The 12,957-nt window shown below is 40.6% G+C and overlaps 1 protein-coding gene across 3 annotated transcripts in view; it reads left to right on the top strand.

Annotated features, from left to right (window-relative positions):
- The window catches only part of LOC135233737 (guanine nucleotide exchange factor VAV2-like), a 168,140-nt gene extending 160,878 nt beyond the window's left edge, over positions 1 to 7,262 (top strand). For 2 of the 3 annotated variants that reach the window (XM_064297557.1, XM_064297558.1), the window contains 5 exons: positions 818 to 906; positions 1,042 to 1,055; positions 1,247 to 1,268; positions 1,701 to 1,828; positions 2,159 to 2,712. In XM_064297557.1, the coding sequence (XP_064153627.1) occupies positions 818 to 906; positions 1,042 to 1,055; positions 1,247 to 1,268; positions 1,701 to 1,828; positions 2,159 to 2,461 (556 nt within the window). In that variant the 3' untranslated portion in view covers positions 2,462 to 2,712. Of the gene's footprint in view, positions 1 to 817; positions 907 to 1,041; positions 1,056 to 1,246; positions 1,269 to 1,700; positions 1,829 to 2,158; positions 2,742 to 3,179; positions 3,297 to 4,127; positions 4,216 to 4,885; positions 5,010 to 5,250; positions 5,329 to 5,633; positions 5,789 to 6,687 lie in introns of those variants that run through there. The other variant, XM_064297559.1, reaches the window with a different exon arrangement.
- Positions 7,263 to 12,957: the final 5,695 nt, after the last annotated feature.

Here is a 12,957-nt window from a genome sequence, read left to right as displayed (position 1 = left end):
GTCCAGACGGATTGAACTGAACTGCTTACTCTGCAGACCCCAAATTGTCAATGAATACCTCACTTTCCATAATTATCCCTCACTTCCCACAACCCCCAAATGCTCATTTTGAAACCACAAGCCTGCATGCATGCAATGTTGAATCAATATGGGGCTTCATTAAGAGGCAATTGTCAAATCAACATTTACTTATGCAAATTATTACCTCTGTGTGCGGTAAATTTGTAGTGGTTCCATTTTTTGTGTTATTCTGCTCATTTGTGAAATCGACAGCGAGAATTAGATGAGGGTACAAAATGCAGATACAAGGAAAATGTATTGGGACGCAGCCACGGGCTTGCACATGCTCAAACGCCCATCACTAAACAAATGAAATGGGTACTATTTGACCACTAGAGGGAGAGATACTTGAATGTCCAACCTCAGAATCATGGCAAATTTTGTTTTACCTTTTGTATTTTGCTTCCTTTTTTGTTTAATTGTTGGTTGTGATTAGTGTGTCCCATGTGTATACTTGAATGAATGAATGAGTGTTGGAATGTTTGAATGTGTCAATATAGATGGGGCATGGGATTAGGGTTTAAGATAAAAGATGAGTGATGAAATTATAAATGTGACTCAACGTATTAAAATTTTGTTTGGATTATGACTTGTAGGCATTGACTAAATATGACTGGTAGTGGTGATATTGGAAATTTGTGTTGTATTATAATAGTACTTGTTGTGTTATAAACGTTATGTTAGCTGCATTTGTGTCATTGAAATAAATTATACAAAAACATTTTTTTAAATCATGGCAGCCCTCCTGTCTCCTCAGGGGCATCTTCTATCAGGGGTACTACTGCCCCAAGTGTGGGACCAGTGCCCATAAGGAATGCCTGGAGGCTGTGTCCATCTGCAAAATAAGTAAGTCTCACCACTTTACCTCTGATAACAATACAGTCAAGGTCAAATGTAACTTCCTTTATTTGCAGTAGTACCTATCTTATATGGACTGATTCCTCCACCTATTTCTTTCTCTCTTTCACTTTCTGCCTTCAGGTCCTCACCATACAGTAAGTTCAAATATTAAAATCTCAATGCATATTAAAATATTTTGTTGTGTTCAGTGTCACACATTGAGTTTTGAGTGCTGTTTTATGTTTTGTTTTTAAACTTATCCCATCTCTGAACTGTGAATCAATTCAAAACTTTGTTGTATTGTTATTGTGATATTTAACATTTTTAATGACATGTATCCTAACAGGAGTGTGGACTGACAACATCAGGTAAGATCCTCATCCCCATGTTACCCTAAAGTGGCTTTCTTTTGTTATGAATATTTAAATGTTTTGGCACCGTCAGCAAAATTTTCAGTTAGCAGGCAGAGGTCAGGTTTCAGGTCACAGACAGCTCTCTGGTGCTGCACTGTGGAGAAGTGGCAGGACTGCAAGCTGGATTTAAATATTGTGGTTAAGCTACTCAATTGGTAGTTTAAAAATGAAAACATTCCCCAAGATCAAATCCAAAACAAAAAAGGGCAGTGTATCTATTTTCTCAGATATACAAATGTATGTTCAATGGAAGGGCCAGGATTTTGCCTAAAGAATTTGAAATGTTTTCTACACATGGGTTTTGGTTGAGCATGAGCATGTCCCTTCACTGTAAAGAACTTTGAGATTATGAAAGGTGCTTTATAAATGGCATCTATCTGTAACAAGGTCCAAAGATGGTGGCAATACAGAATTATCACGGCAGCCCCACTCCTCCAGGGACACCTGTGCTCACCTTCCACACTGGTGACATCATCGAGTTGCTGAAGGGGGACCCTGACACCTTGTGGTGGGAGGTGAGTTTATGCATGTACACACACACACACACCTGAAATATACTGTATATATACCATCTCTCCGAGCTGATGACAGTGTTCGTCCATTTTCATGAATTACACCTTTTTTTCTGTTATTCAGTGGCCATTGTTATGTTAAACTCTGTGTGTGAGGAGTGCTGTGGAAGCAGGTTCAGTCAGCACAGAACTCAGTGCTTCAGGTTCTTTTGTTGTGTCAATCAAGTCAAGAGAAGTAAAGAGTCCTGATACTGAACTCAGGCTTGTTTGCACACTTTCATATGCAGTTATCATGGAAACAGAGCCAATGCGTGTTTCCTTTATTTCTTCCAGGGGAAGCTCTTCCAGTCCCAGAAGACTGGCTTCTTCCCCAGCTCCTACGTCAAGCCCTGTTTGGATCCAAAGGCACGCCCACCAATCTCAATACAGTGTCTGATTGGTCAGGGGATTAAAATGGCAAATTACATCTCCTATCTGCAAACTATGAGATGTTTACTGTTACACACTGTAGGGCTGGATTCAAGCAATTCATTGATTATATGCAAGTACAGGAATATGCATTGTTTGAACATTTTAATTAATTCATTGCTTGTCATTAATTTCATAAATCTGCTCTTATCATCTGAATACTTGTGATGGCATATGTTGAAAAACACTCAAACTCATCACTCTAAGTCAAGGGAATGCACGTTGAAGTTAGTCTGAATCTCCTCTAGGATGAAGTCATAGCAAAGTATTAGTTGTCATAGCAGGGTATAGGGTTCTGGACGTTTGTCATTAGTTTCCACAGTGGTTTTAATACTGATTTTACGACTCTGCCCAATGCTGATTATAATTTCTTTATTGCTTTTTCTTATCTCCAGCCATCGCCCAGTCGTCAGTCATCCAGAGAGATGGATTATAATGCATATCTGTGGTACACCACTTTATGTTTGTGTATAGAACATTTGATTGGTCTAATAAACTGATGGAATAGAGAAGTGCCGTTAAATGCATCTAACAGTTTCATAGTATTTCTAAAAACTTTTCTTCCTTTAACATTTTCTAATTTTTTTTACATCACTTTGAGGAGGAAGGAGGACTTTTCTAGTTGAAGTAACAAATAAAATATTCCAATCGTTTCTCCTTTTTATGCTCAAGTATTTAGCCACTATTAGAAAATATGAATGATTCTATATAACTTAATGAATATATAAAAATGCCTAGTTCATTTGTTACACATTTTTAATTGTTCGTTGATGTACATCAGTTTCGTATATGATGAGCATTGCGCTGTTGTGATGCTGCTGTTCACTGGAGCTGTCTCTGACTATCTCTTCTTCTGAATCTGTTTTATGTTCCTTGTTTGGTTCAGGTTTGCGGGGAACATGGAAAGGCAGCAAGCTGATAACCTGCTGAAGTCCCACAGCAGTGGGACCTACCTGATCCGTGAGAGAACGGCAGAGGCAGAGAGATTCGCCATCAGCATCAAGTGAGAGCGCTGCCTGCAAGAAGTACCATAACACTGCTGTTTCACTGCAAAGTGGTGTCTGAGTATGCAGCTTGGGCATGGGATTAGAATTTGGGGCGGGTTGTTTAGGGTTGGGATGATGGTCAGGAGCCTGGGTTGGGATGGCAGTTAAGAATAAGGATTTAAGGTTGTTGGTTCTGACATTAATGTGGGGATTAAGGTTAGATAGTAGCTTTAGGGTGGGGTTGGGGTTTCACTTTTATTAATAATAAAATTAGTTAATTTATAATGATGTCAGTGTTAACAAAGGTATCACACAACACTTTTGTTACAATTTGGCAGCAAATGCAAAAAGTGCAGTGTTGGCCAGTAGAAGTGTGACCCACTGCTACTCGAGGCAAAATACTTAAGCAATACAATACAAATACTTACACAGTTAGAGTGGGCAGCTTGGAACCCATATAAGAGAGAAGAACAGTCTGGTACCTAAGGACAGTAAAATACGTATCACAAGGATATTCTGTCATTTTATTTATATCCAAACCTGAGAGGCGATTTTGACCAATCAGTGAATATGTTGATAACAACAAATGGACCAACACCACAGGTAATCGGTGATGGGTACCTTCTGGTTATACTGCCTGGATACCATAATATATTCTGGACATATAGCCAGAAAGTATCCATCAGTCACCATTAGCATTGCTCTGTTACTTATTAGCAAGTACTCTGTGATTCATGGAGCTCCTCTATCCTATCCATATTTTATAATGCCTAATGTCCTTTTGTACATTATGTATACACGCCCTGAAGCTCAGGGGTTCTACAGTCACAGTGGTCTGTTTTCTGCAGGTTTAATGATGAGGTGAAGCACATTAAAGTTGTAGAGAAAGACAACTGGATCCACATAACTGAGGCTAAGAAGTTTGAAAGCCTTTTGGTGAGAATTCACGTGTTGACTTATTCTTAGAAAAAACAGAGAACATTGCTGGTAGCTGTTATAATGGTATGATTTAAATTCACCGATAAGTACACCGTCTTCCATAGCCCTTCAAAAAAGAAGCATCTGAATATTTGTAATATTGAATGTAGCATACTGTATCTCTATTAGTCTTCTAGCTCCTGACTGTGCTTTACTGTTACTCAATCCTTGACCAAGGCCAGTTACGTACAAAGATTTAATGTAGGAGGTAACTTTTAGATAGTTGTTTGGCAAGAGTATTTGTATATATTGGTACTGCCCTACCTCTGGCACCTACTAGCTATTTTAGGGTTTACTGTGTTAGAGCTTGTTTCTGCCGACTGTGAACCTCAGCATGTCCTCCATTGACTTTACTCATATTTGTAAATTAGATTCATCAAGTTTGCACCAGTAAAGTCTGAGCCATATTTCCAACTTAATACACTGGGTTTTATTACATTATATGAAGATGTTTTGCTGACTCTTAAAAATCTAGTTCTAGGATAAATTCTTTTTTAAATCAGAGGAACGAGGGGAAAAACACTGATTATAAATGCTTACAGTTTGTCACTTGCAGTGTACAAATCCTTGGATTAGCAAGGATTGTAGTGGTTATAATTTCATTGTGCGCTTTCCCGTATGGCTGTAGGAGCTGGTTGAGTACTACCAGGCACACTCTTTAAAAGAGAGCTTCAAGCTGTTGGACACAACGTTACAGTACCCCTACAAATCCCAAGAGCAGTCAAACTCTCGCTCCAGTATGCGGTCTCCAGGTAAGACCCCCCCCCCCCCCCCCCCATTAGCTGCTGTTTGACCACAGGGGTTGGGAGTTAGTTGTTTGTAACTGGAATGCAGGGTATAGAAGAGTATGGGGTACAGGAGAAGTGTGGACACAGTGCTAAGTAGGAAACGCTGTTGCTCAAGGTTTTATTCATTCGTCTCTGAAGAGTTGCGGAATGATTCTTGTATTTTAACTCTTCCAGCTCTGCTTCTTTTCTTTCTCTCACTCTGTAGCCTCCAGTGCCTCCTATAGCTTCTCTTTCCACAGTCCACAGGGCTACTCCTCACAAGGCTCCACCCCTTTCTGGTCAGGTACTTCTCTCTCCTCTGCTCTTTTGTCTGGCTCTCTTTCCCTCTATTGCTCAAATTTTCCCATTTTTGTAGGATTGATAATCCTCACCCTTACAATTTAACTGGTCAGGTAGCTAGGTTCATACACAATCATAGGGCAAAGGCAAAAATAGGAAAATTCAATGGTGTGTGTGTGTGTAGTGTGGTGAGAGTGTATTTGTGTATTTGTATGCATGCATGCATGCTGAAAAATGTGCTCTTCTCTAAGAGCATTGTTCTCAGTGTGGCAATTCAATAACAGACTGTCTGTTCAACATTGTCTGCAGTGTTTTCCCCTCGGCCCATTGGCACGGCGATCGCCAGGTACAACTTTGCGGTGCGTGACCTGCGGGAGCTGTCCCTCAGAGAGGGTGACATAGTCAAGATCTACAGCAAAATTGGTGGTGACCAGGGCTGGTGGAAAGGCGAAGCCAGTGGCAGGGTGAGATTGGCTGCAGACCGTGTGGGCCTGTTCTAATGCAGACAAGAAACTACTGAATCTCACTAATGCAGACAGGAAACTGCAGGTTCTGTCTTATTCAGACAGGAAACCCTACACCTACTATCTAATACAGACCGGAAACTCTACCCATTTTCACTAATACATACAGGAACCTACACATTCTCACTAATGCAGACAGGAAACTGCACATCATTCTCAGTAATGCAGACAGGAAACTGAAGGTTCTGTCTTATGCATATGGGAAACAACATGGGCCATTTTTGTAAAAAAAAAAAAAAAAAATGAGAGGGACAGTCCATCCTCCTACTTCATTTTTTAACTTCATTCAGATGGGGGAAAGCATAGAGGGTTACAGATAGAGATGGGATCACAGTACAGAAAGTAGCTGGGAATGGGACCCCCGACCTCACAGGGGGGATTTGTACGTGGGTTGAGAGATGGCTGCCCTACGGACTTCACCGCAGGGTCTCACCTCCAAGGTTCTATAATACCGACATAAAACTGCAAAGTTTCTCTTTAATGCAGACTGGAAACTGCAGGAGTCCTCTTTAAATGCAGACAGAAAGCTGTGGGTCCATTCTCAAGCAGGCAGCCAATTTAGACCATGGGTTCCTTCCCTGTTGAAAGCCTGTATGCAGTAATTCACTGGAACAGCCTTGCTGTCAATGCCTGTTTCTGTCATAGAATTGCATGCCGCTTTTCAGGGTTTTAATCTGCAAAGCAGAAGTAATTAATTGTCTGTTTTTATTGTTATTAGTCACAGGTGTCTCTGCAGGAAACCCCAGCGGTTAGCCAAGCGTCTAGTTCAATCTGAGGAGTTTATCAAATAATGAGTGGATAGATAACATATGCTGTTATTATATGTGTATATTGTTTAGGTTGGCTGGTTCCCCTCAACATATGTGGATGAAGAAGGAGTGCAGTGATTGAAATCGTACGCTCCTATCCAATCAGAAGATGATCCTTTCACTGCCCTTTGAGAGGACTGTTTGGTTTCTATGAAAACTCTTGTGGACTATTTTCTATTGTTCTTATTTCTTTGTTTCAGCAAAAAACCCAGTTTACTTTGGTGGTATATGAATTAGCTTCCTTTCGTTTTCATTTGTTGTAAAAGGTGTTTTAAATGAGAAGTTCATAACTGTGTAGTTCAACAGCTCCTGGGTTGAATTGATCTCAGGCCAGTCTTTACAATAATGAGAAGAGATCTCAGATCAGTTCTGGTAACGCTGATCAGTTTTGGGGATGATCGGTTTTTTGCAATGTTGACAAAATGCATTTACCTGTTCCTTTGCTTTTTCTCAGTTTTTAGAAAGGGTGGTACTGCAATCTGCTACGCCACTTGCACTCAGTCAAGGTGCGCTGCATCCTACATACACAGTTCTCTATTACGCACCATGCTGTTACACTCACTTTACAGGTGACTCTTCTACAGTAAAGCCCTACAGTAAAGATCTCACTGAGTAATGGTATGATATTTATTCTGTATTTAACATTCTCGGGGACACATTGACGGTGGAAACCTCATTTGCAATGGTGCCGACATACAATAAAACCAAAAAATAATTAAAAATTAAAGAAGGAAAGAGAAGAAATGTCACGCTGGTGTGACACCCCTGGGAGGTAGATGCAGCAGTTCCGGGTGTGTGCTGTTGTTTACTGCATGGAGAGAGAGAGAGTGCCCCCACACCAACACGAAAACAAATTAACTTAACACCTTCACACTTCCCCCTCACAGATTTCAGGCAAAAACAATAAACTAACACAACACAAAGACACAAAGATCACATTGCCTACCCATGTCAAGTGCTGATCAATGTCAATTAACTGATCATAAACAGATACAGTATGTACAGCTTTTAACATACATTTTTTCTGCAGCAGATCACCTATTTGATAATTTATGCAAGGTCACTTTTCAGGTCGCCGCTCCTAACTAACTTTTTCTTTAAACAGTTAGACTGATTAGTTAACACAACCCAGGTGTGTGTGCTCTCTCCACCAGTCAGCGGGATCGCAACAAATCCGCTTCTCCAGCGGACCGAGTATGAAAACATAACAAGCATCAGTTGAAACAGTTACAATACAAATTAACAAGATTTCCCTGTGTTACAAAGGAATTCAATTTCAGTATTTTTGTTCATTCCAGGTATGAGGGGCACAGAATGTCTCCATAATCAAGAGAAGAAAGAAAAATTGACTCAACGATCCTTTGTTTAGTTGTACAGGCATTTTGCAGATGCTCTTATCCAGAGCGACTTACATTGTATCCAATTATACAGCTGGATATACACTCATCGGCCACTTCATTAGGTACACCTGTTCAACTGCAAACTGTACCCGTTAACGCAAATACCTAATCAGCCAATCGCGTGGCAGCAACTCAATGCATTTAGGCATGTAGACATGGTCAAGATGATCTGCTAAAGTTCAAACCAAGCATCAGAATGGGGAAGAAAGGTGATTTTAGTGACTTTGAACGTGGCATGGTTGTTGGCGCCAGACGGGCTGGTTTGAGAATTTCAGAAATTGCTGATCTACTGGGATTTTCACGCACAACCATCTCTAGGGTTTACAGAGAATGGCCCGAAAAAGAGAAGATATCCAGTGAGCGGCAGTTCTCTGGGCGAAAATGCCTTGTTAATGGCAGAGGTCAGAGGAGAATGACCAGACTGGTTCAAGCTGATAGAAAGGCAACAGTAACTCAAATAACCACTCGTTACAACCGAGATATGCAGAAGAGCATCTCTGAATGCACACCACGTCAAACCTTGAAGCAGATGGGCTACAGCAGCAGAAGACCACACCGGGTGCTACTCCTGTCACCTAATGAAGTGGCCAGTGAGTGTATACTGGGGCAATGCAGGTTAAGTACCTTGCTCAACGGTACAATGGCAGTGTCCTACCGGGGAATCGAACCTGTGACCTTTAGGCTACAAGACCAACTACTTAGCCATTATACTACACTGCCGCCTGCCTTGTAAATGTTTGAATGTGCCAGTTGTACTACATTTCACCTACCCAGATGACAAAATATTTATAGTGGGGGACTCCATCTTTTTGAATACTATTAAGAGTATGAATCTGAATGTTGTTGTAGTCAATTTACTCGGTTCTGGAGAATAGCAGTTCTGTTTTATTGGCATTTAGTACAATTTTAAGATTTACAGGTGCATTTTTCTGAGTGTCAAAGGTGGGTTTTAGCTTTTCAACACCCAGTTGTAAAGAATGTGAACTACAGTAAAGAATTGTGTAATCTGCATGCATAAAAATAAGCCTTACAGTTTAAAAAAAATAGCAATGCCATTAATATAGATGGAAAGTAAGACAGAAGCCAGTACTGAACCTTGAGGGGCACCCCTTATTATGTGTAGAAACTCAGATTTTGTATCCCCCGCCTCTATACACAGGTATCTGTCAGGTAGTTTTTAAACAGAACACAAACAGCAGAATCTAGGCCAATGGATGGTGATCTACAGTGTATAATAGCAAGGAATGATATACAGCATCGACGGCCTTGGCAAGGTCAGAAAAAGTTTTGAAATAGAGCAATAGTTGTTGAAATCACTTGTCTCCACCTTTGTGGTGCTACATGAGCAGTTTTCCAGACTTTGGGAATTGTAGCGAAAACAACAAATAGTTTAAAAATATGCTCTGTGTTGAAAGAAGCAGAGAGTTTAAGAAAGAGGGGATCTAATTTATCCTCTCCTGTTGACTTCTTGATGTTAATAGCTAAAAGGACATCAGCTACTTCTCTAGAAAGGAGAAAAGGTAAAATAAGGAGAATTGCTGTAACTCGAACAGACATGGAGCTATCAATAATCAGAGGAGAAAGCTTCAGGGTGCCTGCAGCAGTAGACTGTCCCTTGCACAAGTTATCAAATAGGCGATCTTCTGCAGCAAAATGCATGTTAAAAAGCTGCACATACTGTATCTCTTTTTGATCAGTTAATTGACATTGACCAGCACTGACACTGACAATGTGATTTTGAACATTTTGTGGTATTAACAATTTTCCAGAACTTCTCTGGATTTACATTCAAGCTTGAAATTTAATTAAAAATAATAATGGGATTTGGCTTTCCTTACTGAGGAAGTACATTTATTTCTTAACTGTCTAAAAGCAAGCCAGTGAGATGGGCAACCTGAACATCTTGCCAAGGCCCATACATTATTTTAGATTTTGATTTTGTTTTATGCTTCATTTAGGTGTACCAAATAAAATGCGGTACACCTAAGAAGTGAGATTAATTCAGCTTCTGATTTTTTTCAATGTACATTGTTTGCATGACAATGTATTGTGAACCAAGTCGAAAGCATTTGTTCTACATCACTAGGTAGTAACTTCCATACATAATTATGTTGCATATTATGTTGCATTAATGAGCACACTTTGTAAATACATAGGCGTAAAAAGTTTGGAAATACGTAGGCAAATTAATATGTTGAGGTCTTAAATCTACATAAGAATTAGAAATCTATTTTATTTGGAAATATATACATTGGGATGGCAGGTATGCCATCCCGCCAAGTTACGCCTTGGCGGTGCAGCATGCCCCATACCTATACAGCACCAAGAGTTCAGCATTTTTCAGGGTTCCCCACAGAAATAACTACAAAAACCACAGACACTCAGCCCTTAAAAACATTAAATTTTGTACATTCTAACCTCATTTCAACAGACAGAATTCATAAAAAACTTCACATGTCCACACAGTAAAGCCCCAAACACAGTAAAGCCCCAGGGGATTTTGTGTTTTTCCTGCCGCCTATGACCTATCCCACAAACAAAATGTCTCCCCATTGGACATTTTACTGAAAACAGCCAATCCTTCACCTTCAGGAGCCAATCAAAAACTCACATACATATGCAAAATAGCCCTATCTTTTTACTCTAAAACAATTCCACTCTGAATAGCTAACTAGTTTGTGGCTGAGTGGTCAATGTCACAGTCTATGGATGGCTCCCAGGTTCAAGCCCTGCCTGGAGCAAGTTTCTTTAACCTGCTTTTTTCCTCACTAATAATTTCTATTACTTCTCAATTATTGCTTTTGCACCACATCTACCCGATGTTCACCAAACGTATACACTGCATTATGATGTACCATCTACGCGTTCACTTAACTGGCTACAATATTGCAAAGCCATATGGATTTGTAAAACCCTACACCAGAACCATGAACGGTGTTGTGCTTAGTGGTAAGGCACCGCGTGTTTTCCTTTTGCTGGTGTGAGTCAAAACGGAGATGTTAGTTAGTTTTCATCTGTTCGCAAGAACAGGGCACAATTAGAATTAAGAATGCACTGGTTCCATTGCCACGGGTTAGATATGAAGGAGTTGCTTCATATCCCGCTTAAAACTGGCCTGAAACGGATCAGTAGCATTCTGGTTACTCTCCGTTTGTAAACGGGGCTATGCTGTCATCAGAGATATATCCGATCTGTCGCCGGACTGTAAATATTCCAATGAGAGCATCAGAATATTCACATATGCGCGGAACAACATACCAGATATATCCCTGACCACAGCAAGGAAGCGTAACGGTTATTATGTTTTACTCTCGTGTTAAATCTGACTCCATTTTATATGAAAAATTTAAAATTAGGGTTTAACTATACGTGGAACTTGGGAGTGGTTACACTCGACTCTATCTTGTGCCATCATTCCTCAATATATGCTCCCGGGCTTTAGCATTATTGTTAAATCTCAGTTCGGCGAGGAATCCAGAGGGTAGGAGGCTGACCACCATAATACATGCCTTCCATGCCTGGCTTACATGGATAGGTCATCGACAGTTATGAGCCCAGGACGGTGCGTATCTATCGGGCTCCTTCAGGCGAATTTGACAAGAACCGGCGTATTACGCCCATGGGTTCTCTTAAGCCAAAACACCAGAACCAATACCACCAATCCCTTAACAGGCAGATCGTGGTCACCTATCTAACTTGAAGACCCCACTAAAGACGTTTTACTGTACTAGACCCCTGATCAGGAGGCCCCCGTCCGAACTGCCCCCCTGAGTATTTAAACGGAATTTCGGCTGAAAAGAAGATAAAATGAATTAGAGTCATGAAGACCACGCAAGTTAAAAATAAGAATTTATTGAACAGGCAGGTAGGTTATTATCTTCAATTTCCAAAATCAATTATAAAGGTTAAAAACAGAAATGCAGAGTAAAAGAGTTCTTACCAGCCTGTTTAGCTACACACAGAACATCAAGTATGCGCAGTGCGGGAAGTCGATTGCGATCTTCCTCGACAGGATTGTCTCCCTTCCTTTTAGGCCAAATCCCGCGTTTGATCTAGGCGGCATTACCATAAATTAACCTGGCCGAATCATAAATCTCAAATTTCGGCCCCCACCATTTGGGGCTGCTGTTAAAACAATCAGTGGGGAAATCGGGAAAAGGAGATGATTACCAGAGAGGACATTCCATTGTGTTAGGTTTTTCCTGAGTTGCTGAAACTATGTTTTTTCAAATTCTATCTGGTATGAAACATATTTCATTCAATGGCTTGAACCATGGAGAAAATGTACATACCAAACATGCCAAGTGGATGTAATATTATGGTGCAGTTGTCATGAAAATACCCTTTTGTTTAACCATTGTACATGCAATCCATGTTATTATTACATAATGCAGAATACAATAATACAATGAAAACATTTGTAAATAAGATATACAGATGGTTTATAGATGGTTTATAGTCCAGATCCAGAAAATAAATACAAAGTGTAATATCCGAGGGGCCCAAATGAGGGCACTGTGGTACTGTCCCGTGCAGTGGCCCCCACCAGGTGCCGGTCGTTTCACCCTTTACGACCCCAAAACACCCACACCCACAACCACAGACAAGGAGACTAGTTCCCCTTATCTTGGTTGTGTCCAGGTGGTAACATTCCAGAGAACCAAATGGCCTGCCCATTCAGAGGAAATCCGAGTGACTGATTGTTTTACCACCAGGCTCTCGGGTCCTTTGAATTACACGCTGCGTCCCAGCATGCTGGCTCGGTCAAATGTCAGCCTTTCCTGGGTCCCAGTTTGACTTCCCTCTTACAGATTCAACGAGAGCTCTTCTATTATCACCCAAGAAATATCCTAGTTTGAACAGCTAGTCTGTTTGTGGCTTAGTGGTAAATGTCACAGAC

Source organism: Anguilla rostrata, chromosome 10 (assembly GCF_018555375.3).
Source record: "Anguilla rostrata isolate EN2019 chromosome 10, ASM1855537v3, whole genome shotgun sequence".
Classification (NCBI taxonomy): domain Eukaryota; kingdom Metazoa; phylum Chordata; class Actinopteri; order Anguilliformes; family Anguillidae; genus Anguilla; species Anguilla rostrata.
The sequence above is the reverse complement of the archived record's forward strand: the minus strand, read 5'-3'. Positions and strand labels throughout refer to the sequence as shown.